This window comes from Jaculus jaculus, chromosome 10 (genome assembly GCF_020740685.1).
Source record: "Jaculus jaculus isolate mJacJac1 chromosome 10, mJacJac1.mat.Y.cur, whole genome shotgun sequence".
NCBI lineage: Eukaryota > Metazoa > Chordata > Mammalia > Rodentia > Dipodidae > Jaculus > Jaculus jaculus.
The window spans coordinates 71,908,261-71,931,172 of record NC_059111.1 but is presented as its reverse complement, the minus strand read 5'-3'; the positions used below and the strand labels follow the sequence as shown (position 1 = coordinate 71,931,172).

The 22,912-nt window shown below is 36.7% G+C and overlaps 1 protein-coding gene across 4 annotated transcripts in view; it reads left to right on the top strand.

The window, feature by feature from the left end:
• The window catches only part of Thsd7a (thrombospondin type 1 domain containing 7A), a 399,007-nt gene that overhangs the window by 310,207 nt on the left and 65,888 nt on the right, over positions 1 to 22,912 (top strand). For all 4 annotated transcript variants that reach the window (XM_004671591.3, XR_006639374.1, XR_006639373.1 and 1 more), the window contains exons 10-11: positions 11,396 to 11,528; positions 12,676 to 12,779. In XM_004671591.3, the coding sequence (XP_004671648.2) occupies positions 11,396 to 11,528; positions 12,676 to 12,779 (237 nt within the window). The remainder of the gene's footprint in view (positions 1 to 11,395; positions 11,529 to 12,675; positions 12,780 to 22,912) is intronic.

The window sequence follows — 22,912 nt, the reverse complement described above, 5'->3', positions numbered from 1 at the left end:
ATGGTCTGCAAAATTTGGGCAGGGAGAATTCACCTAGAAAAGCTATACAGAGAACTTTTGAATTCCTCGGGGATGAGTAATGTTTATGATTTTTACAAAGGGCTGTGTTACCCTTGTAAGACATTTGTGTCATAAAATTTTGGTTAGTGTAGTAGACAGCCTCAGGTCACAGAGATGAACTCCAAACCAGACACAGTTATGGAAGACGGGAATTTATTTGAAACTTCAGATCCAGGGGAAGTTCCATAATGGCAAAAGAAGTTAGCAGCCTCTTGCAGTACCAAACAAAGAGAGAGAAAAGCCAAAAGCCACTACAAGCAAGCAAGCAACAATTCATGAACCCCAGGCAGAACTCAGGTACTTTGTATGTATTACATTGGAATTCAGATCCAACTTAGGGCTGGACCCTAAGATCCACCCACAATGACACCTCCTCCAGCCAGGCGGCTACAGATCTAAATAACAATCTTTTATTAACTCCTGAATATATTGGGGTTCATACATTCTTACTACCACAGTTACTTTCTAGAAACAACACTATTTTAGAGCAAAAGCACATAGTAAGTTGTTTGCACACAACTGGCTTAAAATTTTATAATGTGCAACAAATTGAAATGATTCTAAGATTTCATTAAGAGTTCTGGTTTTTCATTACTTCTTAAAGAATATCTGTTAGTCTTTCAAATTTAAGTATTCTCAGTACACATGACTTCTAGCTTATTTACTGGCAAGAAATTCCCTGAGGCCAGAATCATTACAGATTCAATAATATGGGCCAAAGATGGGAATAAAGGAAGAAAAATAGACAGATTGTCTCCCTACCAACATGTACTGTGTCATAAGGCATTTCCAAGATGAGTATTTGTTGCCAGTATGGTTTGGTTTTGCTTTTATGACTTACAAAGGGTTTGTATTATCATGGCAGATCCCATAATTCTTTCTTTACCCTGCTGGACACAGTCCTTTCATGTTGCTGCTGAGAAAGGAAGGTATTAGCATCCTCTGGGACACTTAGGCAATGACTCAACAATTCTTCTCTCCATGTGATGGGTAGCATTTTCTCCTATTTCTTATTTTGCTGTCCCAGCACACAGATAGAGTGCTTTTTAAATTGCCTCTATGTTTTTATTACATGTAGTTTTTTTTGTCTCTCACTACATGCATTCAATTGAATCAATTTGTAGCTTAACAAACAACTATTTTGGCTTGCAAAAAATATTTAAATCTTTTAGTGAAAATTTAATAATGAATTGTTTACAACATGATTATCATTTTATGTAGTTGAAACAAAAGGTTTTGGAGTTTTGTTTTTGTATATTAGACAGGATCTCAGTTTGTAGTAAAGGCTGGAATGGAACTAGTAATCTTCCCATCTCAATGTGCCAAGTTCTAGGAATATAAGTATACACCACCATACTTGGCATATTACATTTTTATGCTTTATTTAACAACATTGAAATAGCAAATAAAATTAAACACAAATCAAACAGGAATAGACATTTTCAATATAAAAGTATTTTAGAGCTCTGTGCATTGTGGTAGAAAAGGAATGATAAATTTAGCTTTTAAAAATGTTAACAGCATAAATGTACCAATAAAGCTGTATCATCTTCTGATTTTATCTGGATAGTTCTCATCTTATTCCTTTATTTCTATACTAGCCACATAAAATACTCTGTTCTTTGGTTTGGCCACAAACAAAAACAACAGTATACTTTCCTACATAATATTTTGTGGTAAAGATGATTCCTCAGTTCAATGGAAAGAGTTATTCACTCTATGGAATTAATGCACTTAGAAATTTTACTCTCAGTCTGGAGATATTGCTTAGTAGCTAAGGCACTTGCCTGTGAAGTCTAAGGACCCAGGTTTGACTACTCAGAACCCAAATAAGCCAGATGCACATGGTGGCATATTTTTGGAGTTCTTTTGCAGTAGTTAGAGGCACTATCATACCTATTCTCATTCTTTCTCTCTCAGTCTCTTTTCCTTTCTCTTTCTCATAAATAAATAAATATTTTAAAAGAAATTTGATATTTTCAAATGCGCTGTTTTATAGTAGCGTGAAACAATTTTTTAAGAATTCCAAAATATGGGATGGAGAGATGGCTTAGCAGTTCAGCGCTTGCCTATGAAGCCTAAGGACCCTGGTTAAAGGCTCTATTCCCCAGGACCCATGTTAGCCAGTGCACAAGGGGGTGCAAGCATCTGGAGTTCATTTTCAGTGGCTGGAAGCCCTGGTGCACCCATTCTCTCTCTCTCTTTCTATCTCTCGCACTCTCTCTCTCCCCCCCCTTCTCTCTCTTTCCCTTTCTGCCTCTTTCTCTCTCTGTCTGTCACGCTCAAATAAATAAAAATAAAAATTAAATAAAAATATATTTTAAAAAAAGAATTCCAAAATATATGTTAACTTTGTAATCAAATGACTAATAATTTAACATAAATTTTCAATTAAATTTTGGCAAGTGGGAAAAGACTTTGTCTTTTATTTATAATGAATATTTCCTTGCATATCTCAAGTACATTATATCATGGTTGACTTGGTCTAGAACATATAAAGAAACTAAAACCAAAAAGAAAATAATTGGTTTTGTTAATTCTAGAATAGGCACTCATAAAATAATGATTTTTTTCCCTCATTTTTTATATGTGTATTTGAAAATAATTTTAAATTTTGGGATATATTTAGGAACTAGAAACCATTTTAATAGTCAATGAACTTCCTTCAATAATGTTTTTTGCTGTTGTTGTCATTATAATTACTGTTTTCTTAGGGGGGTTGGGGATCAAACATAGCACATTCCAGACACTGGGAAAGTGTGCTACCCCTTACATATAGCCCTTGAAAATCTTAAAAATACATTTTTTATGTTTTATATGTGTTGGGAATAGAAAGTAAAAAACAGAAAAAGTAAGATCTTATTTGTTAAAATTCCACAAGTGAAAAATAACATGATGCTTAAATTGTGATTTTTATAATTAAAAGACACCTTTCTGGGCTGGGGAGTTGGATCAGTGAATAAGAGTGTTGGTCACAAGCAGGAGGGCCTTAGGTCACGTTCAGAAAGAGATGACATCTCTAGGAAATGTATATATCAATGATAGAACAAGGACATTTGACATGATCCTCTGGAATTCTGTGTTCAGCACACACATGTACACATCACATCACACAAACTACATGTAAACATAAAAGGACTCCCCTTTTTAATACTAAAATTAAAATTGTATAAGAAGCTGTGATAATATGTCAGTGTTCTTGATTTCAAGAAGCTTATATTCTAGTATGAGATAATTGACTTAAAGATTCTTCTAGCCCCTTGATGAGTATAAAGAAGGCTGGTCAGATAGCTTATCTATTAAATAAATTACTTGCCTCTTAAGTATAAGGATTTAAATTTGATGACTAGTAGCCATGTCAAAATGCCTAGTGTGATATCACCTCATTGCTGGAAAGGTAGAGACAGGAAGATTCCTGGTATTTTTTGACCAGCCAGTCTGGCCTAATTGGTGAATTCCAATAACAAAGGGCCCTATCTCAAAAGAGTCAGTGCTCTAAGGAGTGAGTTCTGAGGCTTCTTGCTAGCCCACACACACACATGCATGGGCATACACACACACACACACAAACACACACGTGGACTCATGCATATTACCATGCACATGCATAAAAATGTGTATGAAAAAAAAACAATACTGATCATGAAAGTCATTGAGAAAGGGCAGCAGGTTGGTTGTAGATAAGAAATAATGTCACTCTGGAGAGTAAAAAAGCGAGCAAGCTTGTAGTACACAGTAGAATTTCTGGTCATGTGCTTAAAAGAGAGAGAGCTAGAGATTGTTCAACAAACTTCCCAGTGTTCCTCCATATTCAGCCACCTGAATGGAGGAAAAGTTGTAAGAAAATAATTGGTTTTGATCAAGATGCAGAATTTTCTAGGACAGTACAAGAAGGGAGAGGAAGATAGAACTCCAAAGACAGTTGTCAGTACTTAAAGAAGAAGAGAGTATGGATTCTAGTGTGAGTTGGGATGGAAATGAGATGACAAAAGTGCTAATACTGAGAAAACAAAAGGGGGAGTGTACTGCAATCTCAATCAAATCTGAAGAATTTTAGTGAGTTGAAAATTAAAGAACCTGGTTAGAGGGAAAATGGGCAGAAATTCAGAGATCTGAAGATGAAAATGTGTACTTGCTGATAAGATCATGATTTGAGCAGAAGACTGAGTAATGTATACAAGATACAAGCAAAAATCACGAAATGAGAGAATAATTCTGAGACCAGTAACTGAGATGGAATGTACACGTAGTTATAAAAGACACAAGACTTATGACAGAGGTGGGAAGAGGAAGATTTACAGTGCAAATTGTTCGAAGGTCACGATTTAGTGAAGCATCTTTAGGCAATTGCTACAAGAAGGACAGATAATGGTAATTCTAGTGTCAGGAGCTTAGAGGAGTAGGATATTCTCAAAGATCAAAAGAAGAGAAAATAAGAAATCACTCCCTAAATTGCTAGCATCCACCAACAAAGAAAATAAATGGAAATTTCCATAAAGAAGTTGAAGATGTGAGACCATGTGTTGCAAGTGGGCTTGGTGATAGAAGCATGAGGGACTAGAAAGGAATGAAAAATGGCAACAGGTTGTGCCTGTAGATAATGCGATGGATCTGGACGAGGAAGCAGGGATACTTAGAGGCTTGGGGAGGAATCAGTTATTGTGGTGAGTGACAAGCTTGTGAGGTACAATGGGCTTAGTTAGACTGATATCTTGAGGAATTGTATGTAACTGTTATAAGTTAAAGTTCAAGGTCACTGGATTCTCTCCTGAGATGGTGGTAGCCCAACAGTGAATGAATACCAGCCCAAGTATCTGTGTCTGCACTGGGATGTTGTTACCATAAATAAAGTGCTTGCCATGCAAGCTTGGGTATGAGAATTTGTTTCTAAGGATGCCATGTAACAGTCATAGCCGGCATCTGTAATCTCAGTGAGCCAATGGCAGGATGGGAGGTGGATACAGGAGAATTTCTGGGAAGCTTGAGGACCAACTAGTCTGTCAAACATCATGGTGAACAGCAGTGAGAATGAGAACCTACTTAAAAACAAACAAGCAAAGGCAGGGAAAGATAAGGACTGGCACCCAAAAGTTGACCTATGACCTCCACACTTGTGCCAGGGCATACATATCTCCACATTCACACATATGAGCATGCACACTCATACATACAACAAAAAGGGAAAGAATAGAGTGAAAGGAAGAAAGAAGAGATGAAAGAAAAAAAGAGAGGGAAGGAGGGAAGGAGGAAGGAAGGAAGGAAGGAAGGAAGGAAGGAAGGAAGGAAGGAAGGAAGGAAGGAAGGAAGGAAGGAAGGGAAGGAAGGGAAGGAAGGAAGGGAAGAAAAACAATCTGCTCCCATGGAGAAAGAGGAAAGAGGCTTTCTGGGACACGGGCACCATTTGAGCAAAGTGCATTTCATCGCCATAAGAAAGATCAGATCTGCCTGCTGTGTGGTAGCTTTATACTGAATCTCCTAGAACAAAACGTTCACTCTGTTTTCAAAAGAACCAGTAAAATTTTCTACTAAAGAAAGAGCAAAAAGAAAGGCTTGGACTGAGAGAACTCTTGATGCTTGTTGCTCCCCAAGAAGCATTTTCTTTTACTAGGGGACAGCTTAGGGGCTGTAGTCAGGAGAAGCTGCTGTCCCAAGATGCCAGTTCTTTGTTAGGATGAGAAAACATACGCAGGGTGAAGTCAATTTTTAAATTATTTAATAAGAACTGGTAATAATTCAAATTTCATCAAAATTGAACCAACTTCCACACACAATTTTATTTAAGTTTAATTTCAACAAAGGATACTAACATTGGAGAATTCTTTTCAGGGATGGAATACTTTTTAATTTTCCAGTAAAGTCTTAATTTTATAAGTTTGGTACTTATTAAAATATGAATAATAAAAATAAAGTATTGAAAATCTTTAAAATAAAATATGAAAATATCTTTTTAAAGGTCAATTTTAAGAAGTGAAATTACAGTGTAGTATTTCAGAAAATGGAACAGCATATCTTTGGGTTCCAGGAAGAACAAAAGAGTTATTTGAAATGTTGTTCATTCCTCTCCCAAGATATGCCTTGAAAAGAAATCAATGCCAATAAAGATTGGTATTGAGTAGTATGTAGTTTGATCCTCATACCAGTATTCACTTGTTAACTTAAAAATATACATATTAATAAATTTTGACAAAGGTCATTTTAAAATAATTTATACAAAGTATGTTTCACTTTAACTTGGAAAATATAAATTCTTATGATCAAGCAATATAATTAAATGATCAAGTTCTATTTGCTCCTTTTTTTCTTAGTGCATTTATTGTCTGGGTAGCTAGACAGATTGTTTCAGGGTCAACATTCTCCTACCATCTCCAGTATCAATCATACACTACAATCGTCCCAATTTCTATTATTATGATGCCCCAATCTGCTAATCACTAATCAGTTTTACCTGCTCATTAGATTCATCCATCCAGTAATTTCTATTATGAAGCTTACCTTGAATGACATAGGATATCTTTTTTTTAATTTATTTATTTATTTATTTGAGAGCGACAGACACAGAGAGAAAGACAGAGGAAGAGAGAGAGAATGGGTGCGCCAGGGCTTCCAGCCTCTGCAAACGAACTCCAGATGCGTGCGCCCCCTTGTGCATCTGGCTAACGTGGGACCTGGGGAACCGAGCCTCAAACCGGGGTCCTTAGGCTTCACAGGCAAGCGCTTAACTGCTAAGCAATCTCTCCAGCCCGACATAGGATATCTTAAAAATGCTTGCACTGTATTATGAATGGCATACCTTTTGAATCTCTGTATCCTTTCATCATTATTTTCTGGATGTATAATCTATTTTTTCTGTATTCTCTCTAGATAGGGATTTGTGAGTAGAAACACACAGGCAAGTGCTCTCATTTTTACATGTTTATTATTTCCAGTAGGGACAAGAAATGATAACTTGCTTTTCTGTGAATTCTCAGTGTGTAAATACAGTATGCAGATGCCTATTACTATGAAGAAATATATATATAAACAAATTCTATATACTAATAGTACAGTTGAGAAGATGTAAAAGTAATGTACTTGCTCATGCAGCAAATATTTATTAAGTGCTTCTGTGTGTGGTAAATGCTCAAAGATAAGTGGATACTCTCTCTGTATATATATCACCATTTAACAGATTTCACAAAAATAGTCACCCAAATATACAACTATAAAGGGTGTAAAATCCCTTTTTTTTTCCAGCCCAAGTTGTCAGTGAAGAAACTTCCTCATGTGTGTATGTGCATGTGTGTGTGGGCTGCACAAACATGTGCATATGTGCCTGCATGCTCCCTTGTCTGAGCTCAGAGCTGGAAGCTCTTGAACCAGGCTGAGCTCTACAGTGCTGCCACTGTCAATGTGCAAGCAAGATCTAACTGTCTTCTGAGAAGAACCAGACCTCTTAGTGAAAAAAGGCGTGAATGTCCTGTCATTTCCTGTATAACCCCATTACAGCTCCTCTCTGTGCACTATGACTATGAAGCAGTTCATTCTAATCAGGTCACAGTTTTTATCCAGTGAGCAGCATAAGGGTAAGGATGGTAAGGATTTTTAACTTTTAAAATATACCTTACTAATTTATGTGAGAGAGAGAGAGAGAGATTGAGAATGGGACACCAGGACCTCCAGCCACTGCAAACAAACTGCAGATGCATGCACTTCCTTGTGCATCTGGTTTACATGGGTCCAGGAGAATGGAACCTGGTCCTTTGGCTTTGCAGGCAAACACCTTAACTGCTAAGCCATTTCTCCAGCCAAGATTTTGAACGTTTTATAAGAATAGTTGTATTGGGGCTGGATAGATGGCTTATCAGTTAAAGGGCTTGCCTGTGAAACCTAAGGACCAAATTTTGATTCCCCAGTACCCATATAAGCCAGATGCACAAGGTGGTGCGAGAATCTGGAGTTCATTTGTAGTGGGTAGAAGCCCTGGCATGCCCATGCCTCTTCTCTCTCTACCTGCCTCTCTCTCTGACTCTCTATCAATACATAAACAAATATTTTAAAAAGAATAACTGGATTAATATTGTGGGGTCAATTAAGGAAGTAGAATATAATCATAGTTGTGTCTAGAGTACAATTGAAGAGTTTGAAATATAAAGATACTAGAATAATGTTTCAGACTTCTTTTTTAGGTGACTTTTTTTGCATGCAAAAATAGAAAACTAAGAAGAATTGAAATATTCACATCTGTTTGCTGCATCACAAATAGGAACAGCCTTGGACACATACCAGCTAACATGTAAATAGTTAATGTTAAGAAATTTGGCCTATCAGGTGCTATTGATACTGAACTCATTGTCTTCTCCAACCTCTGGTTCCTTGGTCTTATTTCTGGGTCTAATTTCTATCAGCAGTTTGAAGAGGGGTATAGAGTGATCACCTCAAATGTGGACTTAAAGAAAGAAAGAGGGGAATGCAGAAATGGTTTAGTTGTTAAGGTGTTTTCCTATAAAGCCAAAGGACCTAGGTTTGATTCCTTGGAGCTCACATAGACCTGATCCACAAGGTGGTGCCTGTGTCTGGAGTTTGTTTACAATGGCTGAAGGCCCAGTCTGTGTGTGTCTCTCTCTTTTTTTCTCTTTCTCTCTCTCTCTTTCTCTATGTGTGTCTCTCTCACTATCAAATAAATAAAATTTAATATGTTTTAAAAAAAGAAAGAGAGAGCAAAAAAAAGAGGAAAGAAAAGGAGGGAGGGGGAGAAAGGAAGGATAAAGAAAAGAACAAATGAAGGAACAAAGCAAGAGAGAGAGAAGAATGTAAGGAAGGAGGGAATGAGGGAAGGTAAAAAGAAAAATTATAAATTCATTCCATTCATTGTGCTAAACATATAAGGAAAGAATTTACCTTTTCACTTTAAAATGATTAAAATTAGATTTTAAACACAATAAAAAAGTAAAAAGATCAGAAACTGTGTAAGAAGGGTAAAGTCAGATAGTAAACAGGAGAGAGGGGAAGAAAGAAGAATATTCTATAAGAAAATCCAAGTTAAGGTATGTTCCTGCAATTGAGAAGAAAATTAGCTTTGAGATTCTGTTGACCAAAAGGGGCAATAGAAGCATAAGGGATCTGGAAAGATTATCAAGGGAAACAAATGTTCTCTAGCTCTGAATAACAGTGAAATTTATCACTTAGCATTTAAGCTAGGAATCATTTAGACAATATATTAAACAAAGACTTGCTTTGGTAATTTATAAACTTTCTATTGACATTTCCCAGTCTTATCAGGATAAATCACATTAAATATATAAAAGTTGTAACTACCATTCAAACCAATATGATTGCAATAAAGAGTCCACAGCATTTTTCCAAATACTTCGATTCTCCATTGCCAGCACTCCTGGCCCCAATTCCCTACTCCATTACCTATTGAATTCCAGGTATTAATTAGCATAATTAATACCATAAACAGTGCAGGATTCCCCAACCATGGGAATATTCCTAACATGTTACAAGTGAGTCCAGAATCTTAAATTGGGGCAAGGCATAGAAGGTCATGTATTCCAGTAAATTCTGTTCTTGCTTCCTCTTCCCTGTCTGTCACAAACATTGAACAAGCATTTTAAAATCAAAATCCCAGACCCTGCTCTCAGAGATGCTGACTTAGTCTTTCTGGGAATAAGCTGAAAACACTGTTGTTATTGTCATTTATAAACAGATACTCCTAAACAGCCTGACCCCTCTTCTGTCTGCTATGGTACTTCTCTCTAGGCATAGCTGCAATTGGTTTCCCATTACTATGCTGTGGGATACTTGACTGCATAAGAAAAAAAGAGAAATTTTCACTCTCAAAACATATACTTCTATAACTGCAATAATTATAAAAATACATTGTTTCCTTTCGGTTTATAATTAAACCTTGGTAAAGATTACAATATCATAAATATCCCCTTATTTAATAGTCCATGTGTTGAATATGTAGTCAGTATGCAAAATATTGCATGTAAAATGCATTAGAAATTATGTTACCTACTAAAATATTTTTAAGGAATTCTTTCATAAGTGAAACTATAGCTATTATCCCTTAAAAGGTATATACAGAGCTGGAGATATGGGTTAGCAGTTAATGCATTTGTAAGCAAAACCTAAGGATCCAAGTTCACTTTCCTAGTACCCACATAAGCCAGAGGCACAAGGTGGCATATGTGTCTGGAGTTCATTTGCAGTGCCTAGAGGGCTTGGCACACCCATTCTCTCTCTCTCTCTCTCTATTTCTCTCTCTCTCTCTCGCTCTCTCTCTCTCTCTCGCTCTCTCTCTCTCTGTCTCCCATTGTCTCTCCCTGTCCCTCCATCCCCTCTCTCTTGAACATAAATAAATATATGAAAAGATACTTGCAGGCTGGAGGGATTGCTTAGTGGTTAAGGCGTTTGCCTCCAAAGCCAAAACACACAGGTTTGATTCCCCAGGACCCATGTTAGCCAGATGCAAAAGAGAGCACATATGTATGGAGTTCATTTGCAGTGGCTGGAGGCCCTAGCAAGCCCATTCTCATTCTCTCTCTCTCTCTCTCTCTCTCTCTCTCTCTTTCTCCTCTTTCTCTGTCAAATAAATAAATATTTTAAAGAAAAGATACATGCATTCAGAGTTGAAATATAGTATATTATTGAAATTTTTCACCAGATCTTAATTTTTTTTCAATTTTAAATATCAATGGAGTTATTTACTTTAGTAATTATTGCTATTTTTGACTTCTCAAAAAAATAATAAAACTGCCTCTAGGACACTGCTTTTATTTTCATACTTTGAGCGCAGAAGTTGAGAATGTGACCTGAAGATCTATGTTTCTTAAAATGAATAATAAATGATGGGAATAATTTACAAATTATGCACTTCAAATTATGTGATAACAAAGGAATAAAATTTCACATTATAATTTTCAACCTGCCTTTCTCTGGAAGATTTACAGCATGTATGCAAGTCCCATGTGGCATACAGGACTACCTAAAATGACATGAAAATAAACTTAAGATAGAGAGAAATAATTTAATTAGATCTGTCACATTTCTCAAGGGAGAAAGAAATGCACAAAAGAGCAATTACTTTGTAACTGCATATTAGAAAGACCAGTTGAATGTGAAACTATTTTATTCATTCTCCATATTTTTTTTAAATATAAATTGATTGGATTTTCGATATGAGTGGTATTTGAGTCAATTTAGTACATGATTAGATGAGATAAAGCCTCTCATTCAGGGATGTCAGTACACATGTTGCTGGAGGCAATGAAATTTTATCACCAAGATTACTACTGAGAGACTCCTATCAGTGCAGAAGGACAGAGGTTAAAAAGCTGCCTTATTCCAGGGGACTCAGGAGTCAGGAAGCAATCAAGGCACCGGGTCATCATTCAGCTGCCAGCCAATGGAGGCCGAGACTGCACTGATCCTCTCTATGAAGAGAAGGCCTGTGAAGCACCTCCAGTGTGTCAGAACTACAGGTAAGAGGAAAAAGAATCCAAGTGATGTGCTGAGCAACACATACATTTAAGCAGTGAGGAAATGTAGCCCACACTGCTCCTTCCACAGGCTTAGCAGAGTTGCAGGTGCCTATAGCTATACCTAACATTGCTTGCTTCTATTTCAGAAAACTGCTCTATTTCTGAAATTACCTCCAAGAAAGCAAATACTTGTGTCAATTTCCCAGCTGTGTTATGAAATGCACATGCTTTAGGTCACAATTTCTTTTTCACTTAGGAGAATAGCCAAGCATTTCTCGCTTGGCTCCAAAACACACCTGTTTCTTCTAAATACTGGCAATCTGGATCAGAAAGTGGAATCACTATCTCCAGTATGCTATTATGATGCCTATCTTTTGTAATCACCACAAAAGAAACTGTAGTTGTTGAAGATACATGTTACCCAAATAATTATGCAAGAGATTTGGACTCTTGGCCACTATGGCCAAGTTTGTAATTGAAACTTGATGTAGTATATAATTGTAGTGCTGACAACAAATGAAATGCTGTGGCATCAATGAATGCATTATTGAATCACAAAATAATAATTTAAAAACTTAATGGTAAATTTACTATACTAATAATCTATCTTTCATTCTGAGATGACCAACAGTATAATTGTATGTTTATACCATGAACATAGTTGACTCATCCCAATTTCATTTTGGAAATTGTATTTGTTAGAGGGCATTATCATTTTCAGTGCTGAGATACTCCTACAGTGATAATCAAAGAGAGCTACAGAGAAGACTTATGATTTGATTATAGTTTAATCCATGTGAGCATAGCTTACTAAAAGGGCTGAAACACTTCTTGTGCTAACTTGTGATTCTCTTGGCAATGTGAATCTGTGAATCCAAATGCTCTGTGTAGCTCTCTAGAGTCCATTCCTATAGAACTGAGCAGATTTGGTCTTGTCTTCACTGGCATAGAAAGCTTTCTTTTTCTATTTAATTCAGTAGGTAGAATGCCTTCCTCAATATCAAAATTAAACTTAAATAAGACCAAGTATTGTTAAGTAATGTACTGTTTGGCCATGAACAAGCTCATGTTTTAAGGCTACTGCATGTCTGTCATTCGTCTGGTATTTCTATTTCTTCTCTATTAGGCTTCTGTTCCTTTCTCATAGGTGGAAGACTCACAAATGGCGAAGGTGCCAGTTAGTCCCTTGGAGCGTACAACAGGACAGCCCTGGAACACAGGAAGGTTGCGGGCCTGGTCGACAGGCAAGAGGTGGGAAGCCCAGAATCATGATTGATTTGCTTTGCATTTCTCCAATATTTTCTCTTATCTACTACTTTGTGTGTTGAACACTTTGATGCCAGGCTTAGCAAATAGAGCACATACTTTGAACTGTTATATAGAACACCAGAATGTAGAACTTATCTTACTAAATCTTATTCTTTGGCATAAGCCCATAACTACTAAATATTCCCCTAATTTCTATCTGGAAGGAGATCACACCCAAAGTTTGGTTATGGCATAGAAAGTAGCAGCAAAGTGTTCCATGTGTGTTTGTTTTAAAGGCCTGGTAATCCAGAGCACCTGACTTGGCACCTTAGCAATCAGTAAGATGTGTGCATCCTTCTTTACAGGAATACTCATGCATGCATACAAGTTAATGTAACAGGCATCTGTCCTTAAATTCTCAGCAGTTCCCAACACTGCTATGACTGTCTGTCATCCTCATCACATTCAATACTGAGTTTAAATAGCAGATTTATTTACTCAAAGCCTGAAATATGTGAGTTGCAATCTGTCTGCATTGCTATTTCACATGGAATCCTGCAGAAATGTGGGAAAGAAGTTTCACACTTGCCATAAGTATTTACTAGATTTTACAAGGAATAGTTACATTTAGAGCTTTGTAACATACCATTCATCCCCATAGCAAATTCATTCTATAGAGATTTCATCATTATTTTTACTCTCACTAATATTCAGCATCTAATTCCTGAATAATACTTAAAAGGTAGCTTAATATGTAATGGAACATACACTCACCTTTCTTTAACAAAAAAGACATATTTCACTCCTTCATTGGTAATAATGTACTTACTCATGACACAAAAGGTTGGATATATGGAACCAAATTCTAATTTTTATTGATTTGACTTGGGATCCTACTTTCTTTACAATGAATAAATGCTTCTTATACATGGATAAAAATCATTTTTAAAGAATTAAAATATATTATATTATTAATTTCAGAAGTCCTCATTTAAAATATAAAATTAGTTCATTAATAATATTAATTTCCTGATTATTTTTAGGATTTAATTTTATAGGCATAATGTTTATTATGCATCTTCCACCCCCCACCTTGAGTACAAATTAACTCTGATAGCACTTATAGAGAGAGAATTGAGCTATTCTTCCCATTTAAAATCATTCTTTGAAATATTTAATAATACAAGATCTTATCACTCACTGCTACTCCCCCTTGAATTTTCATCATTCCATCATCTGTGCACATTTTCGGTTCTACTCAGAGTTGATTATGACTTTAGGAATCAGGAAGCACTTCAGTTTCATGGGTTTTTGAGGGTTCTGGTTTTTGTTAGTTTGTTTTTCCTCATCTAATCACTCAGTCTTGGTTCAAGTAAGTGAAAAAGAAGAGAGATTTTGTCCACATGATCTTTTAGTATGATCTTACTTTTCATACTATTATTGACACACAAATAATACCCAAAGATAAAGAGGAAAATATGAAGGTGTGTTTTATGGCATGCCACTGAAAGTAAATTCGTATCAGGGCAAAGTAGTACAAGCAAACACCTAGTACTTACAAGCAGTACTCATTTCCTCCTTTAGAGGCTGAGAACTTGAACAGCGGCATGCTGATGCACCCTGTCTGAAGTGGGAGGTAGCTGCTCTCCTTCCTGGCAGCTCTCGATCCTATCTTGATGACTGTGGAGTCTGTCAGAGGAGCATAAGACACTGATGGGAACTCTGGTCTTTTTGGATTTTGGACACACGTTTGTGCACAAACTCCCCTTTGTGTGATTATTATAGAGCAATTTTCCAAATCTGAAAAGCTCAGTTTTTTTCTGGCCCTGGTGACTACCTCTGAGTGTCTCATACTCCTTCTCTCTTCCATACTCAGTGGCCCTTCATCCTGTCTTCTGAGTGGGGCCGTGTGCAGCTCCTGTTTCTGGTGTCTCTTCTTCAGCCTGTCTGGAAGCCATGTTTTCTAATCTTGGCATTATTTTCAGACTTGTCCTCTTCTCTTCAGTAGTACTCACTTTAGGCTATCCAGGGAGACAAAGCTGCCTTATAGCAAGAGGATTCTATCTAACTATAAATCAAAACAACTTCTAGAGGAAGAAACTTTTTATCTTTATTGGTCCAGTGGATGGAAATTTCCTTTTTTTTTTTTTTTTTTTTTCTTTTTCTGAGGTAGAGTCCCACTCTAGCTCAGGCTGATCTGGAATTCACTCTGCATTCTCAGCGTGGCCTAGAACTCATAGCGATCCTCCTACCTCTGCCTCCTGAGTGCTGGGATTAAAGGTCTGTGCCACCACGCCCGGCATAAATTTCCTTTCTTTTAAGGTCATGAGCTGGAGAGAAGCATCTTTTGCTAATAGCAAAAAAGGAAAATGGCTGTTTTCATAACTCTTTATAACTGGTCTGCCAGAGTCTTAATATTTTCATCCTTGTCCTTATAGGCAGGGGCAAAAACTAAACTGTGTATTATTAATTCAATTGGTAAAGTCTATAGAATAGATATCATTTTTCTTTGCAGTATATTAGATCTAATTCCAACCACTCATTCATATGGGATTGCATTCAGAGGCTATGCAGAAATACTACAAGTGTTATGAAAGATGAAGTTATTTAAACCAGTAATCTTGCATATGCTAGGTAAATGAGATCAATTAACTTCATCCAATGTATAGTAGTTAAAGTCTAAAATTATAAAACCAGTTACTTTAAGCTAAAGGAATGAGAAAGACTGAAAGGTTGGGCAGCTACTTGACTTGTTCTGTCTTTAAGAATAAGTAGAAAGGAAAGAATAAAAAATGAGATCAATTCTATAAGCTTTGCATTGGAGGTATGAAAAACAACTGCTATGTACACAGAAAGGTGGGTAGACTGAGGCCAAGAGGATGTAAGCTAAAGCCTGGGGTTATTTTGTGGAGAGCTATAAGTGTCAGGACCAGTGTTTTAGGACATGCTCAATAAGTGGTAGGAGCAAGGACCTGATAGGAGCAGGGCTTCATCTGTTAGCATGTACAGAATAAGTTAGATGATAAGTACATAAGTTTGGATGTCAGCAAAGATGCTATTGGAACCAAGCAGTAGTGAAGTAACTGAAACTCAGACTAAAGCCACAATTGGGGAAATGGGCAAACATAAGTTGGTTTTAGACTGATCATAGTGGAAGATATCTTTAGTGCTTATTGGCAAACAAAAGAAGGAATAATGGAAATAAGTGTTAAAGGTGAACATATGACTTTAACACCAATATTTTCAGCTTAAGAATAGTTCTACTGGTAAAAATTATTCAGTCTGAAAGCAGTGGTAATTTTAAAAAATTAATTTTATATGCTTTGAATTTAAGGCCATGGCAAGATACCCAAGTGTAAAAATTTTTAAATGCCTTTGAGATGTAGAAAGGTAACTGTAGAGATAGCTTTTAGGATGGCAGATGGAAATCGTTGCATATACGTATGAGGAAAGTAGTAATTACATTTTACCATTAGTGAGTTCCTATTTTCTTCAGTCTTTTCATTTCATGGCTCTTTGGGTATAACTTTTAATCCAAGGAATTTAACTGGAGTGTTATTAATATTAAAATGCTATTTCCTTACTTGCTTTAGAAATGATGTCTTATGAACTACAATATGACCCATTTCATTTGAATTTATTTTAAATAGAATTATTTATTGCATTTTTTAGTCAAATTGATTGCCTATATCAGAGGTCAGCAAACTATTATCTGTGATCCAAGTCTACCCTACAGCCTGTTTCTTTATAGTTAACATTTTATTGGAACATCAATTTCTGTATACATTGCCTATGGAAACTGTCAAGATAAACAGCAATTCAATAGTTTAGGAAACAATGTATCCCAAAAAGAAAAAAACAATATTTTCTCACTCTTCACAGATAGTTTGCTAACCATAGTTCTAAATTCAGGAGTATATAGTTATTGATATTGTCACACCTTCTAATAGTACTGAAGTCATTGTCCAGTGTTATCAGAAATTCTCTGACGGCTACTGTGTCCTTTGGCAAGAGTTTTCAAATTTGGGTTAACAATGAGAGCACTATTTTATAGTTATGAGAGAAGACTACTTCAAAAACTATCACAGTATTATTTTCCTTAAGAATAAAATTGAAACTTTCTTTGAGAAGTTTCAGAACACAATGTTGACTCTCAGAACTTTAGCAACAATAATTTTTAAAGAGTTTAAGGTAAAACCTGAAAATACACGGTGTGGAAGGCAAGACATAGACCATACTCCAGACCCTTGTTATTCCTTTCTCTAGCAGATAATAAATCAGATCACATACCTGAACATTCTTTTTTGTCTTATTAAATATCCATTGAAAGGAAAGACAGAAAGTATTTTTTATATTATGTTTCTCTCAATACAATATTTATAAGATCACCTGCTATGATTTTGTTTTTCTCAAATTACTTGCACCTTCCATATTACTAGGAAAATATGCCATTTCTATTTCTTTGGTAGCCAAGAATCTATGACTTTAACTACCTATGCCTGTTTTCAGCCAACTGATAGCAATAAAAGGATACTTTTGGCAGACTTTCACTTCATTGTTAATAACATTAGTAGCATAATTTTCCCAGTTTTAGAAACCATTTGTGGTGCCATGTTTCAAGGGGTATTGGGAATATTCCCAGTGTATCTTCAATAAACAGTCAACTGCTTACCATACCACACAGAATATGAAGCAAATTACTGATAATTATTCTTACATAAAAGTGAGTTATAACAACACTGAAGTAAGAATGCGCAAGATGACTACAAGTCTGTATTTTATGTAAGTCTGAACTATATGAGAATGGCATTGGATAAATCATGTTAGAACATAAGAACATTAACAGATGTGCTTTTGAAACTATTAAAAGTACATCAGAATTTATGTGCTTCTTTTTAACCCACTTCCTTTATCTTTCATTCCCAGAACCAACAGTGATTTTTCCCAAACTTCCCTACTTAGATTAGGCACACTGCTATTGAGTTAGCGCTACATTTTTTTTAATTGCTTTGACAAAATGTCTGACACAGTCAACTTAAGCCTGGAGGACTTCCTTTTGGCTGAAAGCTTCATGGTGAGCAAGGCACACAGGTTCTTATGATGGCAGGAACTGCTCCTGTCTATGGGAACATAAGGCAGCTTGTTCACATCTCCCTAGACCAAAAAAAAGCTGAGAACTCTGGCTGAAAATGGAATCAGCTTAGAACCTTCAAGACCTGCTGCTACAGCTCTACATCTGCCAGATGTCCAAAAGGTTCCACAACCTCCCAAAATAGCAACAAGATCTGAGGAAGATTTTAAAACACAAAGCTGGGGAAATATTTCACATCCACATTGTAACATTCCTCCCTGGACCCCTGATTGTCTCAGGTTCATCTCATAATGAAAACTGCATTCAGTCAAACTTCAAAAGTCCCCTTACTCTTACAGCTCCAACACTGTTCTAAAGCAATGTCTTAACTGTGAGCCCCTGTAAAATCAAAACAAGTATATATATATTCCTGTTCTATTGAGAGTTTCTCATTGGTTCTTGTCTTCTGAAGTAAAGAATTCAACTGAGAATGCCTAAACACACGGTTTAAGCAGAAGTTTAATAAGCATAGCAAATAAAGCACACAATCTATTTCTGAATTACACTGGAGTGGGCTGAAGGGGGAAGCAATGCATATGTTTCTGTATTGTAAATTCTTCAGAAGTTTTATTTATGAGTATTTATGAAGTAGCTACCATATTCATTGAAGTGAGGTGACCCTTTTACCCCCTCCTAAATCATTATGGGCTAGACCATCCTTTTAGGATATTTCTTCCCATGATTTTCTTGAAAAATGCATAAAGAATATAAGAATCAAATCAACAACAATGAAACCAAGATATTTTTATGGATGCGGACCATGGTTAACATGCATGCGTGTCAAATGGAAAAGTATACTCATGCACAGTGTCTGATATAGAAGTTGGGATCTAACTATATAGCTTGAAGGATGTTTGACCATAAAGGGATGTTCAGACCATTAGAAGAACAATTACCAAGATACAGCTACAGTTACTTGGCTCCCTCATGTCTAACTCCTTGACTGTGAGGGTTAATCTTGATGGTCAACTGGTTTGGATTTGGAGTCGATTAAGGGATTTGACCCTAGTTGAGTCTCTGAGTGCATTTCCAAGAAGAATTAACAAAGGAGAGAATTCTCTCCCCCAGAGTGGGAAGCACCTTCTGGGAGTGGATCAGACATAAAGAGATCCAAGAAAAAATAATGCTTGCCCACCTGCCTTTCCTTATTTCTGATATGTGTGACCACAACTGCGGCTGCTACTGCTGCCACCATCCTTCCTTTGCTGATATGGGAATAGAGCTTCTTTGGGTTTCAAAATATACTGAAGACTAGAATCCCTTCAGAAACCTTCAGCCTTCAGTACCGAAGCAGGACTGCTGAGGCATCCAGCTTCATGGACTAATTAGCAACCTGGTCTCTCCAGAAAGCTGACATCCACTGTTGGATTAACAAACCCTTATTGTTTGGAAGCAACTCTAGTAAATCTTTATAATAAATATTCTATCTCTTCTTCTCCTCTAGAGAACCCTAATTTGGACATATTGATACCCAGATACAGCTGCAGATATTTTGTTACTTCATATCTAGATCCTTGTCCTCCTGGTCACATCTCCAGTGTACAACAGCTCAGAATAAACAATTCCAGCTGAATAATGAGGAGGAGGAGGGCAGGGAAGAAAAATTATACCAATGTAAGACTGAACTTCAGCAGGACAAACAATAAACCCTGTAGCTCCATGACCAACCTTCAGAATTAATCATGATATTATCTGGATTCCAGCAGCTTCTTAGGCCCCACCCCTGCAGACCTACAAACTACAGTAGACATGTCCTAAGTCTTGGGCTCACTGCACTCAGTAGCTACAGTTCTCTGTAAACTATCTATAGTCCTAGCATCTCCAGTATCTTGGGGTCTTACAAAAACTTAGGCTTCACTTTCATAGGTTCATACAATGACTTCTCATAGTCTCCTTGCTAGGTATTCAATCCTGGCACACATTACCTTTCCTAAGGGCTCTATTCTATAACCATGGCACAAGCTTCCATGACCCCAATACTTTTTTATCCTTCATGCCAGAAAAACTATCACCACATGTGCAATACCGAGTGATACTTTCAGCACAAGATAGCCTGCCTTCCTTAGACCTGGTTGCAGTATCCAAGTGCCTACACAACTGTTTGCTGAAAAACGAAAAGATTAAATTAAAAGATATCTCATAGATGACTTGAAATTTGTTCTTGCTTAATTTCCATGTTGGTTTTTAGTCTATTCCTGTCAGGTATTCTTTCTGTGACCTATAGGAAACCAGCATTAATCCTCAGCTTCAGCCCTGCCTGTCACCTACTATATCCTAATCAGTTCCTTAATTTCACCTACCAAGTAATACCTGTTGCAATGTTGACTGGACATTATAGTCTAAAGGAGGATGGGGAAGAGGAGAAAGGAAGGGAGAGAATGAGAGTTTTAGAAGGGATAAAGAGAAGTAAGAAAGGGGAAAGAGAGGTAGGAGGAAGGGAGAAAAAGAAGGAGGAAAGAAGGGAGAAAGGGAAAGAGAGAAGCAAAGGATTAAGTGAGAAGGGGTTTTCTAATTCTCCCTCAAAAATTAAATCTAATTTGTAGACATAGTAATATAATTACTTAACTAAAATTTATACTAAATTTTTAATGTGTTTGTGGATGTACATGTGTGTATACCTATGTGTGCACATGTATTGAGGCTGGTAGTCAACCTCAGGAGTTATTTCTCAGAAATGCTGTCTACCTTATTTGGTGGGGGAGAGCAAGGTAGATATTGCCAATTAGAATGGCCTGACAGACCAGAAGTCTCCAGGAATCTTGCTGTCTTCCTGTTTCTACTTCTCCAGCCTTAGCATTACAAATGTGAGCCACCACACTAACCATTTTTACATAGGTACTGGAATAGAGATCAGGCTGTTACACTTGCAAGGAGATAATTTAATTGTCTGAGATATCAAATGGTAGCTCATAAAAGAAGTTTACCACTCTGTTATTTCCATGAAGGTTCCACATGTTGCCAAGCACATAGCTAAACCTTCTAGAATCTCAACTCCAGCCCAGCCTCCCTTGTTCTGAAGTAATATTATTATTTCTTAGCAAGTTTTACTAGTGCTCACATGTGATGAGCCTCAAGGAGGCAAGGGATTATTGGAAACTCTTTAAGAGTAATAACCTAAAAAAGAGAGAAAACATTTCCTTTCTGCTAGGTTAAGGTTCACAAATTGTACTTAAGAAGTGTAATTTGGCAAATGTGTCAGTGAAAAGTCTCTTTTCCATGAAGAAAGGCCAGGATCATTATATTCCCCTACCAAACAACTGGTGCCCTCTGCATTACTTAGTTTTGATCTTATTTCTAAGCACAGTTATGTCTCTTAGTAACTTGCTCCTATTGATAATATGCCTTTATTCTTTGACTTCATCCTCACTCTTGCCACTTTTTTATAAAACAATAGGGAAAATAATCACCCAATCAGATGGACCATTTTAATTGTCACCCAGACACTACAATGTTAGGGTAAGCCAAGTTTACATTGCTCTATGTAGTAAATGAGGTCTCAGAGCAGTTTCAATTCTTTGTTGCACATAACCCAACAGATTTCCCTGAACAAAGACATTGATTCTATTCCCTGTAATGAATTTCTGGGTGTATATTTAGATTCAGCAATTTGTTTCACTCTGATAAAATAAGCAAGGCCTTACATACTGCACAGCAATCCCCTGGCCAGCAGAATTCCCCGTCTTTGTGCAGCCTGCATAAAAAAGGAGTTTCTACCCTTCAAGAAAATGAAGAAGAGTAGCTACATTGTGAATTCTATTAGATGTACTGACTCAGACCTGTCTCATAGTATTCTGCTTACATATTCATATATGCATAGCACAGATAGCCATGCATTTTTAATTCAAACAGGGTTACCTATTCCCTTGTACATCTTAAAGCATAGCTCAGAGCTTACATAAAAATAAAAACATTCTTACATTAAGTCTACTTATTCAACTTAGTAAACTTTGTAGGATCTTCTAAAAATAGACACAAAAATGGAGAAGCTAATGTGTACTCATAGTATAGCTGTCATTTATTCAGCATTAACAATTTTTAAGTGCTTGATATCTGTCATTCTACACACAAAGAATTTTCCTGGAGTGGTTTATGGCAAGCCCCAGACAAGGTATGCTTTGCCCATAAGTATTTTATTATTTTTGACATAATAATGGTTTAATTATTATTACATCAAAATAAACAGTATAGCCGGGTGTGGTGGTGCATGCCTTTAATCCCAGCACTCAGGAGGCAGAGGTAGGAGGATCGCCATGAGTTTGAGGCCACCCTGAGTTTACATAGTTAATTCCAGGTCAGCCTGTGCCAGAGTGTGACCCTACCTCAAAACAAAATAAAATAAATAAATAAATAAAATTGACAGCATATGCAACATGGACAATGAGAGTCCCTGTCAGAAACAAGGTGGAAAGTGAGGACTAATACCCGAAGTTTACCTCTGATATCCACATATGTGCATGACATGTGTGTACCACTGTTCACACACATGAACACTTACACAGCAAAATAATAGGAAAATGGCCCAGGTGTCAACTCCCAGAGCTTCCACAATAGCATAATCATTTCCTGCTCATTATCTTCAGTTGTAGTTTTATACCTGTAAAAGTTAAAACAAAGGGGCTGGAGAGATGGCTTAATGGTTAAGGCACTTGCCTGCAAAGCCAAAGGACCTCAGTTCAATTCTCTAGTACCATGTAAGCCAGATACACAAGGTGGCACATGCATCTGGAGTTCAGTTGCAGTGGCTGGAGGCCCTGGTGCACCTGTTCTCTCCCTCCCCCACCGTCTTTCCCCCTCTCTCAAATAAAAAATGAAAATATAATATAATAAGAAAGTCAGTACATGGGCTTTCTCTAGTGGGACAAGAAATCATAGCTTACAAAAAAGTTAATAGTAATTCTTTCAAACTAATAGTCAAGTCATGTTTAATTTTCTTCTATTGTCTCGAAAATATCTACACATAGCTTGTTCAAATTAGATTGCCCAAAAGTCTCCAAATTGCCTTGGT